Source organism: Pongo abelii, chromosome 4, assembly GCF_028885655.2.
Source record: "Pongo abelii isolate AG06213 chromosome 4, NHGRI_mPonAbe1-v2.0_pri, whole genome shotgun sequence".
Lineage (NCBI taxonomy): Eukaryota > Metazoa > Chordata > Mammalia > Primates > Hominidae > Pongo > Pongo abelii.
In genome coordinates this window covers 131,828,738-131,854,908 of record NC_071989.2, presented here as the reverse complement: position 1 = coordinate 131,854,908, position 26,171 = coordinate 131,828,738, and the positions used below count along the sequence as shown (strand labels likewise).

Here is a 26,171-nt window from a genome sequence, read left to right as displayed (position 1 = left end):
TATACTAATAAGTTATCCTTATCCCTTAATTGATGTAGAAACCTTAAGTAAATTTTTGTTGGCTTAATTTGAGTTGCCATAAATCTACTTAAAAGCAAAATTATTTTCATAAATGCATACAGCTCCCCAATATAAAATTAGCCCCAAACTAGTGAGGTCAGTAAGGTTTTACTGGCCTTACTTAATTTAAGTGAGTTTAATTTGAAAACTAAACCAAATCATACTTCACATACCTCCTCTGAACTTGACATTGGGACCCAAATGACTAACACTGTATACCAAAACTTTGTAACTGGCATTTCTTAGCGAAAATTTTAACTCATTAAAAGTATATCACTAAAGAAAATATTACTTCAGCTGGTACTGATCAACATTATTAACAGACAGGATTTTCTTCTATTAATACCATTTGCAAAGCAAGTACACAAAGTGTCCCTGTGGGTTCGGCATCAAATGCTGACATCCTTTAAATCATATTTTTAGCTCTTTTTTTTTAAGCATAGAAAAAAATATGTATAAACGTAAGCAATAAAAATTAGCATTTCTAGTTTTCTGTATACAATGTATCAACCTCACATTATTCATTACCTGGAAAATTTTCACATAACACTTCTATTGGTGTAGCCCGTTTTGTATCTCCAATTTTCTGATACCTCTCCTTTAATGTGTCAGCCTAAAACAGAAAAAAAAAATCTTGAGAATGTGGTAATTTAAAAATTATTTAGCTGGGGCTGCACACGGTAGCCTGTAATCACAGAGCTTTGGAAGACCAAGGCAGAAGGAATGCTTGAGCCCAGGAGTTTGAGACCAGCCTGGGCAACACAGTGAGCCCTGATGCCTACTTACAAAATAAAATTTTAAAATATGAAAACTGTTTAGTTGGAAGAGAGGACCTTAATATCTCAATATTTTATGAAATTCAATAAAGAAACACAAAAACAATTACCTTTAAGCCTTGCCAAGGAAGACTGCCTCTCAGAAAATACATGAACATATGACCTAAAGCTTCTAAATCGTCTCTTCTACTTTGTTCTGAAATACAAAAGAAATATAAATTTCACTTTTCTCTAACAGTTAAGAATGGAAGAATGGAGAGTTTGTTCTTTCATTATGTATAAATTAATTTCCAAAAGTTCAACATATAAATACAAAATACAGATCTAGTAACTGTAAGTGATAAAATTATATAAATAATGTTTTTACATTAAGATTATTGAGCATCTTTAAAATATTCCATTATAATTTTTAGATGCTGTTAGAGATTTATTTATCTGCTTAGATATCTATTCATGGAAGTACAGGCCAAGGGGAAAAGAGTTCCATGGTCAGAGTCACTGTATACTATAGCTCTTAAAGAGCTATAGTCTTAAAGATTCAGAAGGTAACATATTAAAACTTCTGAGAAGCCTAGAATTTAAAATGTTTAACTTTTCAACCCTGCACCTCCTAAAGTTATATGAGCACAAAACTTCCATGATAAATACTCTCCATTAAATTAAACACGATTATGGAGTATTGTGTGTAATATATTTTAAGAAAAACTTGTGTTTGACACATACCAACATTAATAACCCCTTCACTATCACAAAAAATACTGCTTGAACAAACTGTCATTTTCAAGTTGTTGTTGTAACAAAATGTCATTTAGCACATAAGTGAATAAAGATTACAGACTAAGGCTCAGGGAGACGCTTACAAACACTTGCTGACTGAATGATATTTCAATTTTTCTGTCACTGAAGTTAAATACTTAAGATTTCTTGATGTTTCAAAATAATACCAAAATGCTAACTACCAATGAGAAAATACTTTAATAAGAGGATGTTTGTTTATGTGTAAGATGTTTTATCCACATGAACAATCATACTATCTAGGCAGTACTTAATGCTTTCAGAAAAGCAAACTTTTCAAAGTATGGATCTGAACTAGGATGAAGGGTCAAAAAAGGTTTTGATTTTTACTGTGTAAACATTCTATACTTGTTGATATGGTTTGGTTGTGTTCACACCCAAGTCTCATCTTGAATTCCAATGCATTGTGAGAGGGACCCAGTGGGAGGTAACTGAATCATGGGGGCAGGTCTTTCCCATGCTTTTCTCGTGACAGGGAATAAGTCTTATGAGACCTGATGGTTTTATAAGCAGTTTCCCTGCACAAGCTCCCTTTGCCTGCCACCATCCACATGAGATGTGACTTGCTCCTCCTTGCCTTCTGCCATGACTGTGAGGCCTCCCCAGCCATGTGGAACTGTAAGTCCATTAAACCTCTTTCTTTTGTAAATTGCCCAGTCTCAGGTATAACTTTATCAGCAGCAGCAGCATGAAAACAGACTAATACACTTGTTTTCAATAACACTTGTTACGATTTAAAGATACTATGTTTGTATTTTTATTTAATCAATATATACACTTCCACCAGACTGCAAGTTGCAGAAGTATACATCAAAATTGATAGTCATTAAGTCTACAAGATTGGAAGACTAGAGAAGAGATTTCAACTTCCCATTTCACATGCTAAAAATGTGATATAACGGAGAGGTTTTTTTATTTCTTGTACTTTTTATTATAAAATGTAAGTATATGCTATTAAAAATAGCAAATTTTCCAAAATAAGTAGTGGCCTTAAAGTCCATCTACATCCACTAATGAAAGTGGGGATGAGAATATGAAAAAAACTAGTTATAACTTTTATAACGAAAATTTTACTTCATTAGATTCTGGTAGTCTTAAGGGTATAGTTCGGTAAGTTTTAACAACAAACACACCTGCATAACTACCACCACAATCGAGACATTTCTAATGCTCCAAAAGGTTTCCTAATGTCTCTTGCCTATTACTCTCCCCCAACCCCCACAATACCATCAGCTTCAGACAACCACTTATCTGCCTTCATCACTACAGATTAGACAGGTGCACATGAATGGAATCATACAGTATAGATTCGTGTCCAAATTCTTTCACTTACTATGTTTTCAGGATTTATCCATGTTGCTATGTGCAACCATAGCTCATTACTTTTTAATGCTGAGTAGTACATTACAATGTGTTTATTCATCTGTTGACAGACATTTGAGTAGGTTCCAGTTTGGGGCTATTGTGAAGCTGTTATGAACATTCTTCTTGTACTAATCTATGTTGACATACATTTTCATTTATGTTGGGTTAACATCTAGAAGGGGGATTGCTACATGATGTTGTAAGTATAGGTTTAACTTTATAAAAAACTTCTATACCGTTTTCCAAAGGGGTTGTGTCATTTCACATTTCTACCAGCAATGTATGGGAGTTTCAGTTGCAAACCTGTCCAACCTTTAGTATGGTCTTTTAAATTTTAGCCATGCTAGTGGCTATGAAGTATAAGCAGTAATAAATCCTTTCAGAAAAGCAAATTTCAAAGTATGGATTAACTGACTTAATTTGCATTTCACTGGTGACTAACATTGAACTTTATTTCATGTGTTTGTCTGTTTAAAAAATTGGATTGTCTTATTAAAAAGTTGTAATAGTTCCTTGCATATTCTGGATACAAGTTATTTTCAGGTATGTTTTGCCAATACCTTTTCCCTTCAAGAAAACAGCTTGATATTTTTTTGTTTTCTTAAGAGTATGTTTAAAAGAAATTTTACATTTTAATGAAGTCCAATTTATCAGGGGTTTTTTTCCTCTTACTTTTTATACTTTTTGATGTCCAATCTAGGAAATCTCTACACACAAGATCACAAAGATTTTCTCCTGTCTTTTCTTCTAGAAATGTTATAGTTATGGTTCCTACATTTAAACCTATTACTCATTTTGAAGTAATTTTTTTTTGCTTTTGGTGTGGAGTAAGGATTTAAATTTATTTTTTTCAATATTGATATCTAGCTACTCTCATAGTTTCTTGGCAAAACTGTCCTTTCCCCTCGAGTTGCTTTTGCACCATTCTCAAAAATCAATCGACCATCTATGTATAAGTCTATTTCAGACTCTGTATTCTGATCAACTTATCTGTATCTGCCTTCATATCAATACCACCCAAAATAAACAGAAGGACAAAATAATGACAAATGAGGAAATCAATGACCAGACAATGACTGATGGACAATCAGTAATGAAAACCAATGAAAACAAAAGCTGGATTGGAAAGTTCAATAAAATCATTAATCCTCTTAGCAGGCTAAAAGAAAGAAACACAAATTACCAATAACAGAAGAAATGGGGCATCAGAACAAATCCCACAGATATTAAAAGAATGATAAAAGAATACTACGAAACAACCCAATAAATTAAACAACTTATATGAAATGGACAAATATCTTGAAAGCTACTAATAACTAAAACTGCCTCAAGAAGAAAATGTGAATAGCTCTGCATCAATTAAAGAAATTAAATTTATTATTTAAAAACTTCCCAAAATACAAGCCAGATAGCATCACTACTGAATCCTATTAAACAGTTAAAGAATAATACCAATTCTACACAAACCCAGGATTAGAAGAGTTCCCAACTCACTGCATTACCCTGTTACCAACAACAGATAAAGACATTACAATTAAAGGAAACTGCAAGAAATATTCCTCATAAACACAAACATGAAATCCTTAAAAAGATAATACCTCATGACTAAGTAAGGTTCATCCTAGGAATGTAGGTTTGGTTTAACTTTTAAAAATCAATCAATGTAATTCACCAAACTAATAGAATAAAATATAAATCATATGGTCATCTCAGATATAGAAAAAGCACTTGACAAAATCCAACATGTATTAATGATTTTTAAAAAAATCTCAGCAAACTAGGAATTACAAGGCAACTTCATCCTGACAACAACTATGAAAAATGTCAACTAACATAATTCTTAAATGATAAAAGACACTCCTAAGATCAAGAACGAACAAAAATGTCCACTCTTACCCTTTCTATTCAGTATTGTACTGGAAGTTCTTGTCAGTACAGAGAAGCAAAGAAACAAAATTAACAGATGTTCAGATTGGAAATGAAGAAATAAAACTATTGCTCTTTGCAGACAACAGGATTCTATACGTAGAAAAATCCAAATAACCTACAAAAGGTCTATTACAACTAGTAGGTAAGTTTTAGCAAGGCTACAGGATATAAGGTTAATATATAAAAATCAACTGGGGCCAGGCTCGGTGGCTCACACCTGTAATCTCAGCACTTTTGGGGGGTTGAGCCAGGAGGATAGCCTGAGACCAGGAGCTCAAGACTAGCTTGGGCAACATAGAGAAACCCCAACTTTACAAAAAAAAAATTTTAATTAGCTGGTGGCTGGGTGTGTTGGCATGCACCTGTAGTCCCAGTTACTAGGGAGGCTGAGGTGGGAGGATTCCTTGAGCCTAGGAGGATGACATTGCAGGGAGCCATGGTTGCATTCCAGCCTGGGCGACAGAGCAAGACCCTGTCTCTATAAAATAAAAATAAAAATCAACTGGATTTCTGGGCCGAGCGCGGTGGCTCACGCCTGTAATCCCAGCACTTTGGGAGGCTGAGGCAGGCGGATCACCTGAGGTCGGGAGTTCGAGACCAGCCTGACCAACATGGAGAAACCCTGTCTCTACTAAAAATACAAAAAAAAAATTAGCCGGGCATGGTGGCGCATGCCTGTAATCTCAGCTACTCGGGAGACTGAGGCAGGAGAATCGCTTGAATCTGGGAGGCGGAGGTTGTGGTGAGCCAAGATCGCGCCATCGCACTCCAGCCTGGGCAACAAGAACAAAACTCAGTCTCAAAAAAAAAAAAACAAAAAAAACTGGATTTCTATACTCACAATGAACAAGTGAAAATTGAATTTTAAAACCAATACCTTTACAACAGCATCAAAAAACACGAAATATGTAGGGATACATTTATCAATGTATATGCAAGACTTATATATTATATGCATATAGTTTAAAAAACTTAAAATACCGTGCATATAAAAGTATGCTGAGCCCTACAGTAAGACTCTCTGTTAAGGAGAGGAACTCAATATAAAAGGCAATTCCTCTTTGAATTCTATCCAAGGGGAAGCTTTAGCCACATAGTACCAATAAGCCACGGTCATAAGGGGATCTCGCCTACATGGTTCTATCAGAGAACAGTATTAGTCTCATAACCCACAAAGCATTTCAAAATTCAAGCCATAAATATTAGCTAGTAAAACAAATCTATTACTGAAACTCAGTCTGAAATGCTCTTTACCCTCATAATTCCTTTCTTTGTGTTCTTTCACCAACTGACATATCTGGAAATAAATTTTACCATGTAGTAAGTTACAGAAATCACAGGAAGGCTTTCTCTTTGAAACACAGTAACTAAAGAACATCCCCTAGGGTCTTTAACAGTTCTTTTACATGAAAAAAATCTCCCAACAGTAATCTGGCCCTTATTAAACCCTGTTCACATTTTTTAAAGCATTTAACTACAAAGGCCTGTTTGAAAACGAATGTTTTTCCACAAGGCCAAGAATCATTATAAGAACTCTTGGTATGAGCACCTAAAGAAACCAGAAAGTGATTATTCTTCTTTACAATAGGTATCATTAAAGATTCTTTTAAACAGGTCTTGAAACCACTTAAAAAGGTACATAAAGAGTCAATTAAAATTTTTCTCTTCAGGAATATATGTACCATACAAAATAATCAACACGTATTAAGAGTCTGTGTCCATGCTTCATATATACTATCTTTCGAAATTACAGCTACACTGAAAACAGTTATTTGTAATCCCAAATAAGGAAAGTAAAGCTCAGAAAGATTAAGCAACTACTTCAAAACTAGGTACCTAATAAGTGGAGGGCAAGATTTCAGCCCACTTGTCTGCATTTGTTTTCATTTTGGAAAGCATTTCATCACTTAATCAAATGTTGATTGGAAACATTCTGCAATGCTTTCCTATTTAAAAATTCTACTCTTATATCTCAACATTATTTATTTTTCTTTTTTTAGATCAGATTTCATTCCTCACTTGCCTAGCACTGTTTCCATTTCAACCGAAATTTCAATTCAATTTTCAACAGAAAAATATTCCCTTTTTCGTTAACTCAAATTTATCGACGCCTCACACAGAAGCAGGAAGTTTTCTATGATACATGCATATATTTGCAAAAATAAACTTACTACTGCATTTTCTACCATAATGAAAAACAATGAGGCCAAAAGACATGTTGGCTAAGCTAAGTACAGACATGAGAAGACAAAGAAGACAGCTTAAACAACAAAAATTCTCCCTGAATAAAGTTTAAATCATTTCTTATAAGTAAAAAAAAGATAAAAATTATCTACTACAAGGAAGTAAAAGGTTCACTATATTTCCTTCTTAAATATTAAAAGTTACTTTAGTTGGCACTACCCTAAAAAAAACAAAAATACATCTTCCTCAAGATTCATTGAGCTCAGTTTTCAAAATTATATAACAAGGATTTAAAAAAAAAAAAAAAAAGAAAACAAACCTAAAAAGGAAAAGAACAAAACACAATTATGCAAGACAATACACAGCAACAGTTCACTAATCTAAACACCTAATCTAGTAATATAAACAAAACTTAGAAAAGTTTTCTGGGCAACTGAACCCAGTACATGCATTCACTTAATTCCTAAAGTTCTCTTGAAATCTAGTTCTCTCAATTTAGACATAATTCTAGTAAGTTTGGTGACAAGGTCAAAAGAAGTAAATCAAAGGTAGAGAAAAGCAAAGTGTTGCCAGCAGTAGCTATACTACATACACTATCAAAAAGTAAGGGACAACACAGGTGAAGGCCAAAAAAAAAAAAAAAAAAACCCAAAAAAACAAGAGAATCTATTAAAAAGTATAAATAAAATTGTCTCCAAATTTATTTAGATGAAGATATCCATCCTAACCTTCTCCAACTGATCTTGAGAATATTGCTACATAACAGTAATCATATAAAAAAACTACACCCTGAAACATCAAGAAAATATCAATTATGTTCATTATACTCTAACAAGAAATTACACAATACATTTTAAACTGTTAAAATATAATTATAAAATGTAAATACATGTTTTTAAACTGCAAAAAAGCTGTGTGAGCAGCTTAAAGAGCAGGCCTCAGGAACTGGGACAATTAACCTAGAAATTAAATTATATGAATCACACCACAGAATGATAGCACAGAAAGAAGGCACTTTTGGAACACCACAATTCTGTGGTTCCTTCTCTCCTATTCAGAGAACTTACCACTTAGAAGCTTGAAACATCATTCTTCTACGAACACAGATTTTTATTAACACTTACAAAGCAACTCCCAACTTATCCCTCAAATCCTAGTTTTTTTTATTCTTGAATAATCAATAAAAATTTAAAAATAAGACTTGATTTTTATTTCAAGACTACTCACCAAAGAGAAATAGACATTATTTACTTAATATCAAATGACTTCAACAAGAGAAGACATAAAAGGGAAAAATAGTCATCCAAAGGAAGATTATGAGGTTCAAGGCAGCTGACAAAAGTCTTTAAAAAGATATTAAAAAGCAGACACATGATCAGATGTGATACAAGAATAACAATTCAATATGACAACACTAAAGGAAGTTTTCATGCAAGGACACCATGGAAATCCACATCTGTAATACAAAGCTTCATCAAGATTGCATCTTGGACAGAGACTTAAGCAGATATAAGAAAGGTATAAATGTGAACTGCAACGTCTGCCTTCTGAACATAAATCACCTAGTTATGATCAACAGATACTACAAGAATAAAATGTTAATTCCTATTATGTGATTTTACACTATTCTTCTATATTATTATATTAGGAACATCTTTTTCCTTTTTAAGTCTAAGATAGTGTCAGTCTCCAAAAAGGAAAAATACTTACAAACCCATATAATGTTCCTTTGACCAAACTCTCTATTTTGAAAAGTTCATGTGAGCAAGAAGTCCTTGAGTGCCTAAGAATGAATGAATGGATGGAAAGATGGGTGAACGAATAAGGCTTTAAAAGTAATCACCAAGATCCAGGCGAAGTAGGGAGGGCAGAAATAGGATATGCACAAATTAAAATCACATTAAAAGGCCATGTTTTCTCTGCTCCTTTTCCTTCTTTATCTCTTCCTGACTCCTCACAAAACCAAGTACTCTAAACTTAAAACACCACTATGTATTCCATATCCAAAGGCATCGCAATTTGCCAAATGTTTTAATTCCTGAGCATCCAAACTCATTTTACCTTAGCTTACTCTTAATTTTTTAAATAGGAATTCATGTAATCTTAGAAACAAAATTTTTTATCTGTTAATATTATGCACCTACTCCTGAGTTTTACATGAAAACTGAGAAGCAGAGTGTTTATAAATGGGGAAAAGTAAACATTAAGCATTCGTTGTTTGCTATACCTGCCAAATAAATACATTTTTATTTTATTCCTGAAAGAGGAGTAAAGAGAGATTACTATAATAGTTAAATCTCATTTCCCCGGTACTGATGACTTTTCCTAACAATGACAAACATATCACACTCACTTCGCCATTTCTACAAATAGAATGCTGTTACATTTACCATTGTTCAGATAAGGAACATTAGGCCCTAAGGAAGCTGTGACTTCATGTCTCACAATAAAATAGTGGTGAACCTTTGTTAGTTGTTATAAAATAGTCTGTTAACAACTCCCATAAAATGAAAATTTCTCACAGACACTGAACATGTAAATAAATATAGGTTTGCCTGGTTTTAATAGAAGTCACAACCCCAAAAGTTGTATAGCTACCCAATCATATTTTTAAATCTATCAGGAAAGTCAGCTATTGAAAGCTACTCCCTGAATATATTAACTGAATAAAACTTGTGTTTTATAATTTTAAATATTTGAAACTTACTTTTCTTAAAAAAAAAAAAAAACAGCAAATTTACATTTTTCAGGCATTTCAGATGTCTGAAAAGAAAAAAATACCATAAGCCTACAGTCAGGTCGGCTGTCAGGAAAGATGCCACATCCTATTGAGTTACGATTGAGAGGCAGAGCAGGGACATGCTCTATAGAATAGCTAAAGCTGGGGAGAATGTTTAGAGGAAAAGCTAAGATCAGGATCTGAAAGTTGGATTAGACGACCTCCAAGATCCTGTCCAAATCTGTGATTCTATATTTGAAGGTACTTTTGAGCAGCAGTGATGGATATATACTGATTGGTTCACATTTCTGTCTATCTGTTGTGAGATGTCTAATAGCATCTGAAAGCAGAATAATATCTAAAAGCAGATAATTAAGTTTGTACTTTCTCTGATGTGAATACTGAATGTGGCAAATATAATCTAGAATTGACTTTTTAAGAAACACACTAAGGTAATTCAATAGGAAAGAATATATCATATAAAGAACCTCAACCCCTATCTCACACCATATAAAAAATCAATTCTGATGGATCACAGATATAAAAGGCTAAAACTATAAAGTTCTAGAAGAAAGCATAAAATGTAATGAAGGTAAAGATTTGTTTACCTTATTACATGAAGGTAAAGATTTGTTAGAATTCAAAAGGCAATAACCATAAACAAAAAAACTGATAAACTAGACTTCAAAAATATTTAACAGTTCTGCTCATCAAAAGATACCATTAAGAAAATGAATAGGCAAGCAAAGACTGAAAGAAATTCCTCACAATACATATATATGACAAAATAATTATACCCAGAATATATAAAGAACTCTGTAAATTAATGAAATGACACACACTTTTGTGTGTCTCATCACACACACAAATCACACACACAATCAAAAGAAGATATACAAATAGCCAATAAATACATGAAACAGATCTCAGAAACAATAATCACAAGGAATTAAAAGACCACCCCTTGGCCACTAGAATAGCTACAATGAAAAAGACTGACAACTCTAAATGTTGTCAAGAATATGAAACAAACAAAATTCTCATTCATTACTGGTGGAAATAAAACAAGGTATGAACACTCCCAAGAACAGACAGGCAGTTTCTTATAAAGTTAAATAATACCTGCCATAGGACCAAACTGAAAAATATGCCCACAAAAAGATTTGTAAGAATATTATACAAGTTTTATTCATAAGTCAAAAACTTAATCCAAATCTCCATCAACACTCGAATGGATAAGCAGTTTGTGATATGTTTATGCAATGGAATATGACTTAGCATTAAAAAAGAATAAACTACTGATACTTGCAACAACATAAATGAATCTTAAAGACATTATCCCAACCAAAAGAAGTTGGATGGTTCTATTTCTATTAAGTAATAGAATCAGCAAAACTCATCTGTTGTGATAGAAATCAGATCAGTGATTGCTTCTAGAAAAGGAGGGGAATGACTAAGACGGGTAAAATGGAAGTATATAGGATAATAATAGTGTTCTAAATCTTGATAGTGTGTGGGTTACATAGTATGCACATTCATCAATACTCATAAATTATATAATCAAATGTTGTATATTTTACCCAATGTAAATTTTACTTCAAATAAAAAAAAACTCTTCACTAAAATAAGAATTACAAATGTTATAATTCTATTAGACTTGCTATATAAAGTGGTATCATTTGGCAATCTGAAACTACTTTCTGAGTATCCTCAGCTTTTAAAAACAAGTAAATATATTATAAGTAGTGATAGCCAGATTTCTCACTGTTGGTTAAAAAAAAAAGATACAAATATGGAAAAGGGATGGGAATTACAAATACAGAAAAGGGAAATACTATTTTGTACTGACAGACTGAAATTAAAAGTGTATCAGTATAAACTCAAAATTTTTAACAGATATTAACGTATGTATGTCTGTGTGTGTGTATATATATATATACATGTAGGCATATTTCTATGTGTGTATGTATATACATATATGCACAAACATTTCCTAGTTCTGCTGCAAAAAGGGCCTGGCAGTAACAACATACCACAGTAATGAGCATATCCAGTGGCCAAATCTTGGTTTCTAAATACCATTATCCAATAAAAGGATTCAGAACTTCTTGGAGAAAAGGACTGATTATGGGGCTGCAGAAGAGAAACTGCAAGATGAGTTTGTTTATAAGAACTTGCTGAACCAAAAGAAAGAAAGTACTCAAAGATTCACGAGAACACGTCAAAAGGACAGAGAAGCCAGCTTGAAGGAGCAACCGGTGGCCAAATCTGGAACCCTTTGGCTATCAAAATAAATAATGATAATGCATTCAATACATTACATTACATAAGATAAGAATTAATAAGTTCATATAGACATAAGTCAATAACTGGGGGAGAAGGGAAAGCTTCTGCTGACATTAGAATATCAACTGACAAATAAGGAAATGTAAATATTAGAAATAATGGAGTTAGAAAATCATCTATGGATGCTAAATCTAGAGGGTAAAAATCTGATGAGGAACAACATGTTTACATAATCCCAAAATCTAACTACAAGAAACTTTTCAGTAGAGAAATTTGGCAGATATCATCCAAGCAAGTGATCCCAACATGATGCACTAAGAACACATCACTTCTGTGACATTTGTGCTCAAAATGCCTACCCAAATCTAGTCAAAAAGAAATAACAGACCCAAATTGGAGATATCCTATAAAACAGCCTGTGCTCCTAAAAAATATTAAGGTCATGAACCATAAAGAATGACTGAGGAACTGTTCCAGATGAAAATGATTTAAGGGATATGATAAATATGAACCTGGGTGAAGGAAGAATGCTATACAAAATCCTGTGAAGTTGATATTGTTTTACTCTTTTTACCAATAAGAAACCCCTTAAAAAGGTTAAACTTGTCCGAAGTCATAGTTAGCATACAGGTAAGCCAGCTCTGCCCACCTCTAAGGTATATGCTGTTAGCAGTATACTTATTAGACTAGTTGCTATTTCTGTGGCTAGCCATATTGGAGAGCTATAGTCTCAATCCAAAACTTCCACATGCACTGAATTCAGTTAAAATTTGGTATTCTCTCATATTTTGTGAGAAATAATTAAATGCATCCCCATAACTGTATCAAAGTTGAACACTTCAAGTTATATAAATACAGAAAATACAGTGAATGTAAAGATAGCTGTCACTCATTTACTCTATAGTAACTTACTTTCAAAGAGTTTTATTAAAATATAAGTGAAAGTAAACTAGGTAGATGTGATAAATGAAAATTATATAAAAGCTATTATAATCTGCAAAAACTGAACCATAACAAATAAAAACTCACAGTGTTAGCACAGCTGCTAAATTCAAACTTCCATACTTACGAAAGGTACACATACCTTTTCCTAAATGTGTGTTTATGCTCATATATCTAGCTGTTCCTGTAAGGCTCTTGTGTTCTCTGTATGGTATGTGTTTCTTTGTCTCCGGATCAATATATTCTTTTGCCAAACCAAAATCTATAATGTGAATAACTTGCTGGGTTTTGTTTCCTGGTCGTCCTATTAAGAAGTTCTCAGGTTTTACATCTCTGTATATCAAGTTCTTTGAATGGACATATTCCATGCGAGAAATCTTGGTTTAAGAAAAAAAGAAGAGAAATTTTATTTTGGGCTTTGACTAGCCTAAGCAAGTATGATAAAGGCAAGACAGAATGAAAACATACAAAAGAAATAAATCGGAAATTGTTTCAACCCTTTAAAAGTAAAATGATGTCAGCCTATTGTTCTTCACATAGCAAATTGCAATTTAAAATCTTTGCCTTTACTATTATGGTCACTGCTAAACGACAGTATGTGAATTATGAATTCCTTTCATATCAGTAAGCCTGATTCAATGAACACTTTCAGAAGATGCTACTTCATAAAATCAAAAAGCCATATTGATATAAGACCTTGAACCCAAAAGTATAAGCAGACATATGCAAAACATTGCAATATAGTCTTCCTTATCAGTTCAATAACCAAGCAACTTTTACAAGTATATTAAAGAGACTTAAGAGTCTAAACTATTAAATAAAAACAACAGTACTATTCAGTATCTTTTTCTTTTTCATAACATGTTTCCCTTACTTTTTCCTAGGTATTAAACATTTAAAAATGATTAATCTTAAAGCTAGAAAGATCATAAAGCTAGAAAAGTCTGAAATCCAACTCTAATATTAATAATATAGCTCATTTTTGTTAATTATTTTACAGATTCTCAATGTTCATTGTACAAACTGTCATAAAATAGAGTATTACAAATAAGAAAATAAAACTGCTTCATTTAGTGATAATCATGGTTAACAATGCAATGTAAACATATGGTTACACAGGCCATTCTAGTTTGTTTAACAAACTCTGCAGCATATAATATACAATATTCTATGTCTATATATTCTTAATTAATGATAAGAGAATTTTCAAGGTCATGAAATATTCTTTGTTTTGTTTTGTTTGGGGGCAGTTGTTTGGTTTTTTGATGTTTTGTGTGTGGGGGCGGGGACAGGGTCTCACTCTGCCACCCAGGATGGAACGCATAGCTCATTGCAGCTTCAACCTTTAACCTCCAGGCTCAAGCGATCCTCTTGCCTCAACCTCCTCAGCAGCTGGGACTACACAAGCACACCACCACACCTGGCTTATTTTTTTTTTAATTTTTTTTTTTGTAGAGACAGAATCACACTATGTTGCCCAGATTGATCTTGAACTCCTGGGCTCAAGTGATCCTCTAGCCTCAGCCTCCCAAAGTGCTGGGATTAAAGGCACAAGCCACCACACCTAGCCTATGAAACAATCTTTAATATGCACTTTTTAATAGCTGCATATTTTCCTCTGGATATTAATTTATTCAATTAACCCTGTTATTTCTGCACATTTGGGTTGCTTCTCATTTTTTTATTATAAACATCCTTTCATATAAAGCTTTAAGTACCTATGAAAACATCCACAGGATAAATTTGTAGAAGTGGAATTAATTTGTAGAATTATTTTGGAATAAATTTGTAGAATAAATTTGTGGAATAAATTTGTAGAAGTGGAATTAATGAGTCAATGAATAAAAACAATTTTAAGACTTCTGCAGCACACTTCTATTGGCATTTATTTCAAAACTGCCTTAAAATCACTCTCTAATTGTTATCCAACGGATTCCCTGAAGTCTAAGTAGTTTATCAAAACTCTCTCATTAATTTGCCTCTTGTTTTTCCAGGTCATAAAGTCTATTACCAAAATTAAGAATCCATGTTTCTGGCCGGGCACGGTGGCTCACGCCTGTAATCCCAGAACTTTGGAAGGCCAAGGCCAGCGGATCACAAGGTCAGGAGATCGAGACCATCCTGACTAACATGGTGAAACCCTGTCTCTACAAAAAATACAAAAAATTGGTCGGGCGTAGTGGCATGCACCTGTTGTCCCAGCTACTCGGGAGGCTGAGGCAGGAGAATCGCTTGAACCCAGGAGGCGGAGGTTGCAGTGAGCCAAGATCTCGCCACTGCTCTCCAGCCTGGACAACAAAGCAAGACTCCGTCTCAAAAAAAAAAAAAAAATCTATGTTTCTGAGGATTCTCTTTTGAAGTATTCATCTTTTATATGAAGAAATGGCTAGCAACAACTTAATTTGCAAACTGAGCATTTTGATCTTAAAGCAATTATTAGTTTTTATACAAATAAAATATACTTGACTCAGTTATTTTAAGTTATATGGATCCCAGAAAGACAATATGAAAAGTAGAAACATTTGTATTAGGTCAAATGCTCTGTAAGACAATATCACAGAACTTTAAACTTTTAATATGAATTTGGGACCAACAACCATGTAATTGTTCAAACAACTTCAAATACCTTATTTTACTTACCAGTTGTATAGCTATCATGAGAACTGTTTTAAGAGAAAATGTTCTGTCACACAAGTCAAACAAGTCTTCCAAACTAGGTCCCAGCAGTTCCAGCACCATAGCATTGTATTTACCACAAGGGCCGAAATAGTAAACTTGAGGTATACCATCTGGGGGAAAAGAAATACTCATTTTAATAATTTCATCATCTTAAATACTAAGGTTTTCCTCTTAAAAACTGATATTTAAAATTTTATAGTTTCAAGAACTAAAGCAGTACTACCACTCTTTCCAGACACATACTTTTCCTGACCAAACCTCCCAACCTCCCAATACCTTCTCTTTGATGTTCACATTGTAGCCTGGAGACACCTCTATTGCAGCTGCATGACTGAATTACATTATAAACAGTACTTCATTGTTTCTCTCTACCACCTTATTACTGTTTGGACAAAAGCTGGGCTTTTTAGCTTTATATTTCCACAGCCTGGAGAAAGGCTTAGCACATAGGAAAGATTCCAGCTCTATTGAACAAGAGAGTCACTACTGGTTTTAATAACCATGTGATAGGTATACTGCTAAGATCACCACTGTCAAGATTCCCATCCTCTGGCTTATACACCTTGTATAAACCCCTCCCTTTGAATGTAAGCATGATTCCTGGGATCTCGCTATTGTGACCAGGCTAACTTATATGGCAAATGCAATTAAGGCTCCTATCAGTTGACTGTAAGTTGATCAAAAGGAAGAGAATCCTGGTGGACCTGACCTATTCAGGTGAGCCTTTAAAAAGACGGTCTAGAAGTCAGAGATATTGGAAACAGCAGAGAAACTCTCCTGCTGGCCTTAAAAGTAGCAAACCACCATGCAGTGGAGGGAGCCACACGCCAGCTAGGAATCCTCGAGGAAGTAAGGGCCACAGTTCTATTGCCACGAGGAATTGAATTCTGACAAGAATCAGTGAACTTGGAAGAGAGCACTGAGGCTCATGTAAGATTGTAGTCCAGGCTTACACCTTAATTTCCACATGGTAAGACTCTAAACAGAAGACCCAGCTAAGCCATGCCCGTATTCCTGACCCATAGAAATTGTGAGATAATAAAGTCTTTCATCTTAAGCCAGTAAGAGATAGTAACAATTCATTATGAAGCTATATAGAATAATACAAACTCCAAATATGAAGTCTGAATAATACGAACTCCAAATATGAAGTCATCTGTATTTTATTTTCAGAATTAACAGATTACCAATAAACTGAAATGTAAGTGATCAATTTACTTTATATGGAAGTTGTCAGAATCAAAACAGAGTCACTTGTATTAAAACCCTGACAAACAGAGCTAGGGAAGGAGATGAAGGGAGGGTTCTCACACATATATACGCCTGATAAGAACTACCACAAAAGACTGCAAAAACCACAACCTGGAACAAAAGCCACCACAACCTCACAAAAAATTACTCTGTGAGGACATCTGCCCAGGAACTGCCTGTCCAACTTCGGACTGACGCCATTCTTGTTAATGATCCTTGTAGCCAAGGGTAACTCTCTCAAAACAACTTATGTGACCCTCCTCATTTTTCCTTTAAAAACTCTTGTCTTCATCTCCCTGAATATACTCACATATATTCCCATTGTAATACCCACTCCTAAATAACTATCATTTTCTTTTAGACAGTCTCCCTCTCTTTTAGTTTGACACTTAACACTGCATTTATCTATTAGCATGAAAAAATGAACTTCTTCCACCACAAATGTCTCAGTTTTACTTCCAAGTGATTTTTTTCAGTATATTGAAAGAGAAAACAAATCTAATGAAAACTTCCCATTCTTTTTAATAAAACGTTTTTTAAATATAACATTCTTATTATTTACCCTATTATTTTGAATATAAATCATTGCAGGACAGAACAGAAAACACTGAACTAAAAACCAAGAAAACTACATTCTTAGTCTAACCTAATATTCATCAGCTGTGTGGCTAGCTTGTCATTCAACCTCTCAAGTGGGCCTCAGTTTACTTATCTATTATAATATTAGTGATTTGGATAAGACAAGTATTTCTCGGATATGAATGAGTGAGGCAGCAGAACATTTGCAGGTGGGAATGTAAGCTAGTGTAATCACTGTAGTCTCAGCTACTCGGGAGGCTGAGGTAGGAGAATTGCTTGAACCCGAGGCAGAGATTGCAGAGAGCCGAGATTGCGCCACTGCACTCCAGCATGGGCGACAGAGCAAGACTCCTTCTCAAAAAACAAACAAAAAAAAGATAGTGTAATCATAGCAGGAATGGATACAAATTCAAACTGCATACATGGTACCCTCCCCAGAAATGGAGATTCTATACACCGCAATGTGTATATATCAGCACCCCCTGCAAACACACATCACACACGCTTGTCCCATCTCCTCTTGCTACTGGGAATTAAAGACACTCCTACCACAGCCACTCTTATATGTATTTGTCATATCTACCCCTCACATGTGTAAAGGCAGAGAAAAGGTTCAGAAACAGGGAATGAGAGCCTTGTTAAGTTTATTCCAACCCTAAAATCCTGCTTTTACAATGCTATATACATTAAGAAGCTGGAGATACAATTAAGATTTACAGACAGCTCTCAGCTACCACAACATTGATAGCTCTCAGCTACTAAGCTTTGAAAATTCTTTCCATAATGCTTTTTCCCCCTCTCTGCCACTGAAAGTTGTTAATTTACATCCTCTCAATTTAACAATCTCTAATAACTTAGTCCACTCCAGTTTGTTACTTCTGATATGCAGGGTGCATGGAAACCAGATCAAAGCTTGTTAGAACTATATACAAAATGTAAAAATAAAATGGTTTTGAACTTCTTCAATGAAAGGACTGTCAGCTGGGCACAGTAGCTCATGCCTGTAATCCCAGCACTTTGGGAGGCTGAGGCCAGTGGGTCACTTGAGGTCAGGAGTTCAAAACTAGCCTGGCCCACATGGGGAAACCCTATCTCTACTAAAAATACAAAACAGCCAGGCATGGTGGCGTGCACCTGTAATGCCAGCTACTTGGGAGGCTGAGGCAGGAGAACTGCTTGAACCCAGGAGGTGGAGGTTGCAGTGAGCCAAGATCGTGCCACTGCACTCCAGCCTGGCTGACACAGCAAGACTCTGTTTCAAAAAGAAAAAAAAAAAGAAAGGACTGTCAAAAGGTTCTCTACTTCCTTCTGAATCACCATCTATATTCCCAATAGTTAACGCTGTTGAAAAATGACTTCTGAATAAGACAGATAGCAGTATGTTTTGGTTTATAAAATGACTGGTTTTTTCAAGTTTTCAACAGTTTCCAAAACAGGAAAACCATTTAGGGAATTTCACTGTCTTAATTAATTGAACAAATACTTACTGAACATATACTATATCTTTATGGGACTGGGTTGGGCAGTACGGATACATAAGTGAATGAGGAACCATGCTAAGAATGTTTTAATCCAGGAATACAAAGTTCGGTTAATATTAAAAAATCCACCAATATAATTCACCATAATAAAAGAAGAAATGGCAAAAACCCTAAGATCATCTTAATGGGTGCTAAGAAAGCATTTGATATAACACTCAAAAATTTGGAATAGAAGGTTTCTAAATCTGATAAAGGGAATCTAGGAAAAGCTACCAGCTAACATCACATTTAATGGTGAAAGACTGTATGCTTTCCATTAATGACTGAGAGCAAGACAAGAACATCCACTTTTATCTTTTCAAGAGTACAATGAAGCAAAATAAATAAATAAATAAAAAGCATTCTCAAGAATGAATGAAGAGACTCTTACTTCAAGAAAAACTGACATTTATTACCAATAATAAAGCTTTCAAGCAATTCGAATTTTGTAAAAATTTTTATATGCTATGATGACCTTGACAGTTTTCCAATACTTAAAAGCTTGTTCTGATGAAATTATAGTGATATTAGCTATTATGATTTAATGTTGGGTAGTGAAATGTGTTAGTATTTGAAATACATGCATAACTCAATGAACCGGTGTCCTCCAAAAGACAATGCATGTAGTCACAAATGGTTCATTCAAACTACAATGGATTTTAATGTATGAGAGTAGAAAAAGTTTTTTGGTATGACTTCTATAGTCTACATTGTAACTGACCTTTAAGAAATGACCACTTGTCAAATTTTGGTGTAGTTTCAAAGGCATATTCATAATTTAAAAATTAATTAGTCAAGACTGACAAAGTTGTGGGTTAAAACATTGATGAGAACAGAAAGCAGCACATTTTTGGAGGAAAATTACCCTATCCTTTTGTTTTTGGAGGAAAATTACTCTATCCTTTTGCTTTTGGAGGAAAATTACCCTATCATTTTCAAAGTAAGCATAAGTATGCACATAATCATGTTCAAGCTTCATTGTTTGTTACAGTTACAAAAATAATTGGCAGCTACCTAAAAATCTACCAACTCTAAGCTAATTAAACAAATTATTAGCTTGGTGCAAATGTAATTGAAGTTTTTGCATTGTTGGAAATTGCTGTTTGATACTGGAATACATTCTTAAATGTCATCATGTTATACATCATTTTAATGCGTGTTTCTCTTTTTATGTATTTTGCTAATGACTTATTACTTGCTGTTTAAATTTATTTTAGACTATGGAAATGATGTTAGACAAAAAGCAAATTTGAGTGATTTTCTTATTCGAGTTCAAAAATGGGTCGTATAGCAGTGGAAACAACATGCAACATCAACAATGCATTTGGCCCAGGAACTGCTAACAAACAGAGTGCAGTGGCAGTTCAAGAAGTTTTACAAAGGAGACAAGAGCCTTGAAGATGAGGAGCATAGTGGTTGGCCATCAGAGGCAGACAATGACCAACTGAGGGCAATCATCAAAGCTGATCCTTTTACAACTACACAAGAAGTTGCCAAAGAACTCAACGTCGACCTTTCTATGGTCGTTCAGCATTTGAAGCAAATTGGAAAGGTGAAAAAGCTTGATTAGTGGGTGCCTCATGAGCTGAGCAAACATTTTTTAAAAAACATCATTTTGAAGTGTCATCTTCTCTTATTTTACACAACAACAATGAACCATTTCTCAATCGGATTGTGATGTGAGACAAAGAGTGGATTTTACATGGCAACCGGTGACAACCAGCCCAGTGGTTGGATGGAGAAGAAGCTCCAAAGCACTTCCCAGAGCCAAACTTGCACCAAAAAAAGGTCATAGTCACATTTGGTGGTCGGCTGCTGGTCTGATCCACTGCAGCTTTCTGAATCCCAGCGAAACCATTACATCTGAGAAGTATCCTCAGCAAATCAATGAGATACACCGAAAACTGCAATGCCTGCAGCTGACATTGATCAACAGAAAGGACCCAATTCATCTCCACCACAACACCGACCGCACATCGCACAACCAATGCTTCAAAAGTTGAACAAATTGGGCTATGACGTTTTGCCTCATCTGCCATATTCACCTGACCTCTTGCCAACCAACTACTACTTCTTCAAGCATCTTGACAACCTTTTGCAGGGAAAACATTTCCACAACCAGAAAGATGCAGTAAAAATGCTTTCCAAGAGTTCATCAAATCCCGAAGCACCGATTTTTATGCTACACGAATAAACACTTATTTCTTGTTGGCAAAAATATGTTGACTGTAATGGTTCCTATTTTGATTAATAAAGATGTGCTTGAGACCAGTCATAATGATTTAAAATTCACAGCCCAAAACTGCAATTATGTTTGCACCAACCTAATATGCCATACCGATATTACGGAATATAATACAGACTTTGACTATCTTTGGAGATAACTATGAAAGACAAACTTTTATTACTTAATTCTTATAATACTGCTGAATAAAATTTTTGTTGTTTTAAACCATGTATTACTTTAAAAATTTTTTTTTTTAAATGGAGTCTCACTTTATTGCCCAGGCTGGAATACAGTGGTGCGATCTCAGCTCACCACAACCTCCGCTTCACGGTTCAAGTGATTCTCCTGCCTCAGCCTCCCAAAATAGCTGGGATTATAGGCACCTGCCACCATGCCCAGCTCATCTTTTTATTGTATTTTTAGTAGAGACAGGGTTTCCCCATGCTGGCCAGGATGGTCTCAAACTCCAGACCTCAAGTGATCCACCCACCTCAGCCTCCCAAAGTGCTGGGATTACAGGCGTGAGCCACCACGCCTGGCCTTAAAATATTTCTAATGAGTCACTGGTATGGTTTGGCTGTGACCCCACCCAAATCTCACCTTGAATCGTAACTCCCACAATTCCACATGTCGTGGGAGGAACCCAGTGGGAGATGACTGAATTATGGGACTGGGTCTTTCCTGTACTGTTCTCGTAATAGTGAATGAGTCTCACAAGATCTGATGGCTTTAAAAATGGGAGTTTGCCTGCACAAGCTCTTGTCTGCCAGTGAGATGTGCCTTTCACCTTCCACCATGATTGTGAGGCCTCCCCAGCCACATGGAACTGTAAGTCTAATAAACCTTTCTTTTGTAAATTGCCCCGTCTCGGGTATGTCTTTATCAGCAGCAAGAAAACGGACTAATACAATCATTAAACATATATACGAATAGAAAAGATAACACAAGAAAAAAGCAAAAAGCTAACATTACTGGAAGCACTGGTGATTTCTACCTTCACTTTTTTTTAAAACTTTTCCTAATTTTTATTATGAACGTATGCTATTTTTGCAATCAGGAAAAAAAGTGCTTACTTTAAAGATTCTAGGACCACAAAGAAAGACTTAAAATGATATTTACACCAAACTATAATTTTATTTCCCAGAACAAGTCTGGACAGTTTTTTTTATCACTGAGCAAACAACTTAAATTTTTAAGAGTTAAGAAGAATTGCAATTAACAAACAGAGGTTGAGGCAGGGTATACCCTAAGCAAAAACAAACCAAAATCACCACAGCAACATAAATGGTAGGTTAGATCACAAGGTAGAGATCTTTTAGAAATGGGAGAGGTAAGGAAAAAGAGGGCATGAGAGGCTCAGAAAGAAGGTTTGTTCTTACACCTGGAGAATTTTCAATTATAAAATCTTACTCCACCCATTCCAGTGGTTCTAAAATTATTTTTATTTGACACTAATATAAAAAGCTATCCACTGTGAATTCATGAAAGTTACATCTGATAATTTCCAATATCTTTACTTTTCAAGAGAAGTTTATTTTTCCCCAAGAAAAGCTCAAGGAGTATGAATACAAAATTCACATATTTGAAAATACAATCTCACTCTCACTCCCCCAAAATTCACTTCATTAAATATCTCATTTTATATGTTGGTATTCCCTTTAAGTGACAAAACAAAATTAGGTCACACAACAGTAATACACAGGAACTATTAAAGACTGCTTGGTACTTTGTGTCAAGTTTTTAAATACTTCAGTTACTTACAGATAAGTATTAGTTACATAGACCATTAAGGAAATAATATCGTGATCCGTTTCACAGTAACATCATGATCCATTTTCAGGTCTAGAATTCTTCATGTAAAATGTAAAATAGTGATATAGTTTGGGTGTTGTCCCCTCTAAATCTTACGTTGAGTTATAATCCTCAGTGTTGAAGGTGGGGCCTGATGGGAGTTAACTGGGTCAATGGGGCAGATCCCTCGTGGGTTTGTGCTGTTCTCATGATTTTGAGTTCTTATGAGATTTGGTTTAAAAGTGTGTTGCACCTCCCCCTCACTTTCTCTCTCTCTTGCTCCCACTCTCTCCACGTGATAACTGGCTTCCCCTTTGCCTTCTGCCATGATTGTACGCTTCCTGAGGCCTTACCAGAAGCTGAACAGATGCCTGGCACCATGCTTCCTATACAGCCTACAGAACCGTTAGCCAATTAAACCTCTTTTCTTATAAATTACCCAGACTCCAGCATTTCGTTATAGCAACACAAGAACAGCCTAACACAAATAGGAAGAATTAGAACAAAAGTACTAACAAACTTATTAGGAAATTTAAACTTCCTGATTTAATTTAAACAGCTCTAATTAAGAAAACCTAAATCGTGGCTAGAAATGCTAAGTACAGAATTATCACACAGTATCACCCTATCTTTTTTTTAGGGTAATTTTGCATTAAGGCATTCTTAACCTTTAGCACAAATGCTTATACTCCTAGGTCAACAGTTTTCAACATGTGGCCTGAAGCTCTTGAGGACAGGGGTGGTCCGTGAGACCCTTGCAGGAAGTCAGTAATATCAAAATTATTTTGTAATAACATAAATATGTTTTTTCCACTCTCATTCCAGAGACTATGGGACTTGTGTTATCACAATATACTCAAATGCAGAAGATATGGGAATCTAGCTGTTTACTATTAAGCCAGACATTAAAGAGATTTGCAAAATACGTAGAACAATGTTACTTTTCTCACTTTTTCTGTTTTGGAAAGTATATCAACAAAATTGCCTTGATTTTAAAATGTCTCAATTATTATTTTTATTTTAAACAAATATAGCAACATTTTTATATTTCTGTGTTAATTTCTAATATAGTAAATATCAATAGCTACAACCCACAACAACAAAAGTGCTCTGAGATACTCAAAAAGGGTAAGAGCATAAAAGAATCCTGAGACCCAAAAGTTTAAGAAGTGCTGTCCTAGCTGAATAGTAAGCGCTGCTATGAACCAACAGGTGTACTGAGTTATGGACTTGGTAACAGTCCTTCCATTAAAAGACCACAATATCTGCATTTAGCAGTAAAATTCTATCAATTAACCCCAAATAAAAGGAATCAAGTTATCCCACTGTAAAAAAGAGCAACAGTCCTTTCTGTGATAATTTAATTTACACATTTAGAAATTATTCTAAGATTCAAACAACATTAAAAAAAAACATCACCTACAAACCAATAAAAATTTAACTGTTGCAAAAACTGAAAAGAATTTAAGTTGTTATCCATTTTGGGCCTATAAAATTTAAGGAAAAAATGGACTCTATGATTCTTCCCCCTAGTCCCTAAGCTACAAGCTTACAAATCTCTTCTTCTTACAATGCATTATATAACACTTAAAGCAAAACTAAATATGAAATTTTCATAATTTGTCATGGTTTTATACTTTCTATCTTTTTACTATTGCACGAGGAATTACAAAAATTATGTATATTTAGTAATATCCTATTCAAAAGTATGGTTTGCTTTTTGTTTAAGAGTTCTATGTGCTTAATTAATCACTGAAAATACTATAATAACCACACCACACACAACAACACTAATGCCTGCACCATATAAACCAAACTAAAACCACTATCAGTGAACACCTCTTTCTTACTGATAATGCGTAACATTCTTTAAATGTACCCATTATCCATAAACTACAACTTTAACAGAAAAAAACTGTATACTTCCATCTACTATGATAGTAGTAACAATGTAAGTATATATTCACATATAAATAAGTAAATGTTTAGCAATGCAAAACTTGTAGAAATTTCCATACAGAGAGACCTCTAACTTTAAAGAATTAGAAGTATTACATATTTTTAAAAACTTTTTCTAAAAGCAATTTAGCTATGACAGAAAAAGAAATTCTAAGAATCTGCTACATAAACTTTTGGTTACCTGGGCTGAGATTAAGTTTACAGTACTGACTAACCCACTCATATCATATTTTCATTATTTTTGTTAATATCAAAATACAGTAAGCAATATTCTAAGTATTTATTCACTTAACTTTCATGCTTTTTATAGTACTTCCTTTCAATTTTATCAAACAACAGCTTATAATACACATAGAGCAGAATTTTTTCAATGTCTTACCTAATACATGGTCTGAGAAACTTGATCTGGTAACTGTGAATTAAATCAGTTTTAGATACTACTGAATGGTTTATACACACCACTTTTAACAAAGTTTATACTATTACCCATAATACTTCTCAAAAGTGAACAGTACAATAAAATTTCCATACATTACAAAATCACCAACGTTCATTTAACCAGCAGATGGAACTAAATCGTGTTAAAAATAAAGTGAAAATGTAGGCATCAATAAACCAGAGTAAAAAAACGTAGGGAGCACATAAATCCAGACTTTTTAACAAGGCACAAATCAAGAAGGCAGAAGGATCAGCATAAAGAAGAAAGAGGGGGCTTTTCAAACACCTTTTAAAAGGCAACATAAAGAGTTATAATTTTAGTAACAGCACCTGAGGCTACCATCAAATTATTGCTTAGAACTACATAGTCCAAGGAATCTCAAAAAGTCAAGCCACTTGAGAAATGATGACTTAACTATGAATGGTGTCAAACAGTATTTTTAATATCATTTCTATAGTTAGAGATTTGCCAAGAATAATTTATGACAGAGAAAAAGATCATTTACTTCCTCTGATAAGTAGTAATTTATGACAGAAAAAAAGGCTATTTTATTTCCTATGATTAAAAATATCAGCTAATTAAGATGTTCCAAGGAATGCATTAATTGCAGTTTCTCCTAATGTAGCCTATTTAAACTAATGTCAAAAAAAATTAAGAAGTGTTACTGAGA

At 34.3% G+C, this 26,171-nt stretch overlaps 1 protein-coding gene across 1 annotated transcript in view; it reads right to left on the bottom strand.

The window, feature by feature from the left end:
- The window catches only part of CSNK1G3 (casein kinase 1 gamma 3), a gene marked incomplete at its 5' end in the record, with an annotated part of 70,128 nt that overhangs the window by 26,516 nt on the left and 17,441 nt on the right, over positions 1-26,171 (bottom strand). Inside the window, 4 exon segments of the mRNA NM_001133418.1 lie at positions 589-673; positions 947-1,032; positions 13,199-13,433; positions 15,697-15,845. Of these exon segments, the coding sequence (NP_001126890.1) occupies positions 589-673; positions 947-1,032; positions 13,199-13,433; positions 15,697-15,845 (555 nt within the window).